This window comes from Etheostoma spectabile, chromosome 2 (assembly GCF_008692095.1).
Source record: "Etheostoma spectabile isolate EspeVRDwgs_2016 chromosome 2, UIUC_Espe_1.0, whole genome shotgun sequence".
Taxonomy (NCBI): domain Eukaryota; kingdom Metazoa; phylum Chordata; class Actinopteri; order Perciformes; family Percidae; genus Etheostoma; species Etheostoma spectabile.
This window is the reverse complement of record NC_045734.1, coordinates 21,437,975-21,443,572: the sequence shown is the minus strand read 5'-3', so window position 1 is coordinate 21,443,572 and position 5,598 is coordinate 21,437,975. Positions and strand designations below refer to the sequence as shown.

The window sequence follows — 5,598 nt, the reverse complement described above, 5'->3', positions numbered from 1 at the left end:
GAGGCGGAGCCACAATCTCCGGCGGAGGCTGGGTGTCGCCTGACCGGATGATGACAGAAGTTTTCGGTCTAATGTGGTTACTTTTATCATGCAATCATCCAGCTAAAAACCTTGCCAGTACTCTGACCGCAGACGGGACTCTTGGCTCCAGACTGCCTTGTGTTTTAATCAAATAAACTCACAGAGGCTTGGACAGACTCCTGTGCCATCTGGGAAGTTTTTGCTGGAAAAGAGACCATTTGGCTCTTACTTGACCTGGGAGCAGAGCAGGATTGAGCCCACCGGGCTGACCGAGGTGCCGCCATGGGAAACCGGGGAATGGAAGACCTAATTCCCCTCATTAACAAACTCCAGGACGCCTTCAGCTCCATCGGCCAGACCTGCAACTTAGACCTGCCGCAGATAGCGGTCGTCGGCGGACAGAGCGCAGGGAAGAGCTCCGTGTTGGAGAATTTCGTCGGGAGGTTGTACCGTTTATATGTCGTCTTGGAATAATCTGACATTATGAATGTGCTTATTTTTCTTCTTCTTACTTTTATTACTGTTCTCTGTGTCCGTTGCTGTTCTTTTAAGACAAATTACGCCAACCATTTGCGTAAAAGTGGTCAACTAAGCACTTGGTTACGCGCTCCCAGTTCCTAACGTTTCCCCCCCCCCCCATGGATTCTTTCCATTTTGGAGCCGGCGTATTCCCGATCCATAATTACGTATTTAACGCAAAAGAAAACAGCTGTTGGTGGTGAGACAAACACTGAGACGAAATTGGTTAAAAGGTTTACATAAGTAATTTTAGTCTCTAGCTCCACAACTGTAAAATGTAACTTCGTCCGCGGGAATATCTATCACCGAGCTGTGCTGTCGCTGCTTCATAAAAAGGCCCATTCTGTCACACATTTACAAAGGTTGTTTTTCCCTGAGACTGCTTGCCTGGGGTTGTAAATGCATCTTTATAGGCCTCACAGTACATAGACCAAGTCAATGTTTTACTTTAATGGGTGAGGTACAAAAAGATTGTTGGCAGGTTTGATGAGGTCATTGTCAAATAGATGAAGGATTGAACACGGTAGGCGACACACGATGATGCATCCCATCCTGCTCTGCTGAGTTTCTTGTTGAGGTTGCTGAAGGAGTAAAAAGGAATTTAAACTGTGAACCCCCTTTTAAGACAAACAGCCTTAAACCAACTATTTCATCAATGTCATATCTGTTACTCTGCTCAGTTTATAACAATCTAGAAAATAATTACTCTGCCAGTTTGAACAGTTGATACACAGTAGCCAAGCACTGTGAGAAAATCTATTCATGAGAAAAGGGAAGGGAAAGAAAACATGGCTGTGTTGCCACCGTAGAGGCCTAATCTACCGATGTTATCCATAGCAGCTTTGAGCTTTTATCTCCAAGTGAAGGTGCCCAGAAAAGGGAACACTTTCTTCTTCTACATGTCAGCATGCTTTCACTTGTTGTCCAAGTGATAGGGAATGTTGATTAGCCAGCCATGTCTCCTTTTTTTCCTGTTGCCTTTTGTCTCCGAGTCCCGAGCAGTGGCTTGGGGAGACAGTAGGGGCATTGATGTGTTTGTGCCGGGGTCATCAGTGATGTCACCAGCTGCACAGTCATGTGTATATGACACACTGGGTACCAGATACCCACAAAAGGCTACTTAGCTGTTTTTCGTGTTTGGTAATTAGCCTGCTGACGTGCAGAAGTATAACTCTCGCTCGTGAAATCAGTTTATCTATCAATTTTCAGTTAGTTAGATCATGTTTTAGTCAGTAGGGGTGGGAAAAAAATTAATTCTTAGATACATCGCGATTCTCTCTAGAGCGATTCGATGCTCGGTTCTGATAAAAAGTGTGTCCAAACATTTACACATCTGAAAACAGAGTGACTGAAAGAGGATGGAACAACGTAGTGTTTAGGCAAGAGTGCAGAAAAAAAAACACACACACACAAAAATGGCCAAAAGAAAAAAAATAAGGTTTGTATATGTACACATCTAATAGGACATACATAAAATAATTAGGCAAAACACATATAGGCTGTTGATATACTTTATCACACTACATCTGACCACCTCATGTTTCATGTTCTAAGAAGCCGATTATCCACTTTTACATGACTGAGCCGGACATGGAAGATTACTGTGAGAGAAGGTGACTTTCACAAACATGTTTAATGCTTAAGCATGGAATGACTACAAAATAAAATTATCAGTTAACAAAACATTTCATTAAAACTTGGTTGTAACAAATACTGCATATGTCAAAATCTAACAGACTCAGATGTATATGTATTTTTTTTTTTAATTACGCATGGAAACGTACATGAAAAAAAATATCGATATGCATTGATAATCAGGTTAGAATTGAATTGTTGGCCTCTGAATCGGAATGGAATCGTGACTTCCCCAGAAATTCCCTCCCCTATTAGTCAGTCAGTGCTACAACTTATTATTATTTAAATTATTCATCAATCTATTTACGATCAGTCTGAACATATTGGCCAATGGTTTCCAACCTGTGGGTATAGACTCCTTCAATAGGTCACAACATTATTCTGAGGGGTCACAAGAATAATGAGATAGAAAAGATCATTATTTTTCTTTTGTTTGTGTCTTAAATCTTCAGGCCTACAACAATTATTCAAGCATAAGAATCTGAGTTGTTTTGGGCAGGTATCACTTTTTGTTTATATGTAAGCTATGACAAGAGGCGGCAAGTATAGTCACTGCTTTATTTTAAAGGGCCATATGCCAGAAAGGTTACTTTCATTATTGAAATCTATTTACCTTTAAATGTCTTGTTTTGTCCAACCAACAGTCAAAAAAATAAAATATTTTCAGTCTGCAAAGGAAGAAAAGCACCAAATTTTCACAGTCAAGAAATCTGTAACCAGAAAATATTTGGCATTTTGACTGAATGGGAGCAGTTGATAACCATTTATTTATACTGTTGAAGTGTGAAATAAATAACAATCAGAATCCAAATCTTCCCATTTGAGGAGCTGTTACTAGCACATTTGGATGGGATGTTTACTGGGTAAATGACACAATGATTTAATTGATTAACTGTCTTGTTGGTAATTGTGTTATTTATGATGTGCTTTCATAAGTGACAGGAGGAGATGAGGAAAGAGAATCCCTGTTGTGTAACATCCTGACTGCTTTGTCAGCAGTGGACAACATGCACTGTGTGTGTGTGTGTGTGTGTGTGTGTGTGTGTGTGTGTGTGTGTGTGTGTGTGTGTGTGTGTGTGTGTGTGTGTGTGTGTGTGTGTGTGTGTGTGTGTGGCCTGCTTACCTTACACTCAAACTCATCTCAGACTTTGCTGCTGACCTGGCAAACACACAGACAGAAGGACAGACATACAGAGACATAATCTCATAGCCTGAAGAAATGTGTAGTCAGTGACCTGGAAATGATGACAATTCTATCGACCAGGAGTTTCCATTCTGATGAATGTGTATATAATGAGAAGGGCAGACAGAGAGACATGTTTTGTTCTCTTTGCACTATTTATAATGAATAGGGTTGTAAGTCAATCTTTGCCTTGCATCAATAATGCACACATGTACATACGTAGACAGTGAGGATCAATTTTAAAGCTTGTAGTCGTATTAGACATGAGAATGTTTGAAGACAAAATCCTTACAGAGACCCCATGTTTGTATTTATTTACTGAGAAAAGACATCATTTTGCTGAATAATTAATCAGGGATTAATGATGAATGCGCTTGATTTCTCTTGTTCTTATTTTGACATTTGATTCAACATATTGTTGTGACACATCTGTCAGCCAACAGCCATTTATTAATCTATCTCTGTCTCTCTCAGGGACTTCTTGCCCAGAGGATCTGGCATCGTCACCCGTCGTCCTCTCATCCTCCAGCTGGTTAACAGTAAAGTAGGCAAGTTGTTTGTATGAGTCTTAACAGTCTGGAACGGGTTTGTGCTCTTAAATCCAGGTGTTTCAAGACAAGCTTTCTCAAAAATGTTCAATACAATCCGTTATTATTAGCTTGCTAAAACATGTTTTATGTTTTTACACCTTACTGCACTGCCACTCTTTCTGCCATCTCTCTTTCCCCTATCTTATCGTATTTGTTTCTTTAGTTATCCATTGCCCTCTCTCATGTCTACATCTCTCATTTATTCCATGTAGAATATGCAGAGTTCCTGCACTGTAAGGGACGTAAGTTTGTGGACTTTGACGAGGTCCGTCTGGAGATTGAAGCAGAGACTGACCGGATCACCGGATCCAACAAGGGCATCTCTGCCATCCCTATCAACCTCCGCGTCTACTCCCCTAATGGTAACACAAACATACCAACTCAGCCTTCTGGGTGCACAATTTTAACCCTGTATTGATTGCGTTCCCTCCTTCTACCCCTCAACACCTCGCAGTGCTGAATCTGACCCTGATTGACCTGCCGGGAATGACAAAAGTTGCCGTGGGAGACCAGCCTCAGGACATTGAGCACCAGATCAGGGACATGCTGATGCAGTTCATCACCAAGGAGAGCTGTCTGATCCTGGCTGTCACCCCGGCCAACACTGACCTGGCCAACTCCGACGCCCTTAAGATTTCCAAGGAGGTTGACCCTCAGGGTAAGGGGACTTTGTGAGACCTTGAGGACAGTTTGTGTTTGTGTGTAAGATCATGTTAATTTCTTTATCTTTTGGTAACTATTCTCTGGATATTTTTTGAAATGTTACCACTTTTTGGCTCTAATTTGGTACAAAGTTAATTACCTTTCATTGTATCTTGCAGACGTAATCACTCTTCTTCTTTCTATTAATCTTTGGCTCAGTGCAGGAGCCACCTTGTCAGAGTAATTAACAGTTACATTATTAAAAGACTTCCAGGCTGCATAGATGTATTACATAAGATTAGAAGAGACATAATTAAATTTAATCATCCCCACCTGTGGCCTTCTTTCATTCAATCCAGGACATGCTAATAAATGTAGAGGCTTGTAACTGTCTGTCTGCAGCTTAGCAGTTTTTTCTCCAAGCTTTAACTAATGCCACCATCAGATAACAATATAATAATTTATCTAATACTCTAAAACTAATGGCATTCCCAACCAGCCTCAGCTGTACACTGTGTTAAGTGCTACTGCTATACTAATCTCAGAACAAGATGATGAACAAATTGGGAAACGTTTTACCTGCTAAACATCAGCGTGTTAGCATTGTCATTTTGAGCATGTTAGCATGCTGATGTAAGCAGTTAGCTCAGAGCTAAATGCAGCCTCATAGAGCTGTGCGTAGGTTTGTAATATACTTCAAAACACTGTTCTACTGTGTGTTATTATAATTTAACTGCCTAAACAATTTTATCAAATTACTTGTGTAAATCCTAAATGCCCTGTTCCATGTTTGAATGTAAGAACATCAGTATTTATTATGATAAATAATCTGATTACTTGTACTATTAGCAATGACGCCTTTGTCTTTAGGTCTACGGACCATTGGTGTTATCACTAAGCTGGACCTGATGGATGAGGGGACGGATGCAAAAGACATCCTGGAAAACAAACTGCTGCCGCTTCGCAGAGGTAAGACCACACACACACACACACACACACACACACACA

The 5,598-nt window shown here is 40.7% G+C and overlaps 1 protein-coding gene across 5 annotated transcripts in view; it reads left to right on the top strand.

Annotated features, from left to right (window-relative positions):
• Positions 1–5,598, top strand: part of dnm2b (dynamin 2b) — a 19,327-nt gene continuing 13,729 nt past the window's right edge. For 4 of the 5 annotated variants that reach the window (XM_032529708.1, XM_032529698.1, XM_032529683.1 and 1 more), the window contains exons 1-5: positions 1–464; positions 3,833–3,906; positions 4,161–4,310; positions 4,403–4,606; positions 5,461–5,559. In XM_032529708.1, coding sequence (XP_032385599.1) covers positions 304–464; positions 3,833–3,906; positions 4,161–4,310; positions 4,403–4,606; positions 5,461–5,559 — 688 coding nt within the window. In that variant the 5' untranslated portion in view covers positions 1–303. The remainder of the gene's footprint in view (positions 465–3,832; positions 3,907–4,160; positions 4,311–4,402; positions 4,607–5,460; positions 5,560–5,598) is intronic. The other variant, XM_032529672.1, reaches the window with a different exon arrangement.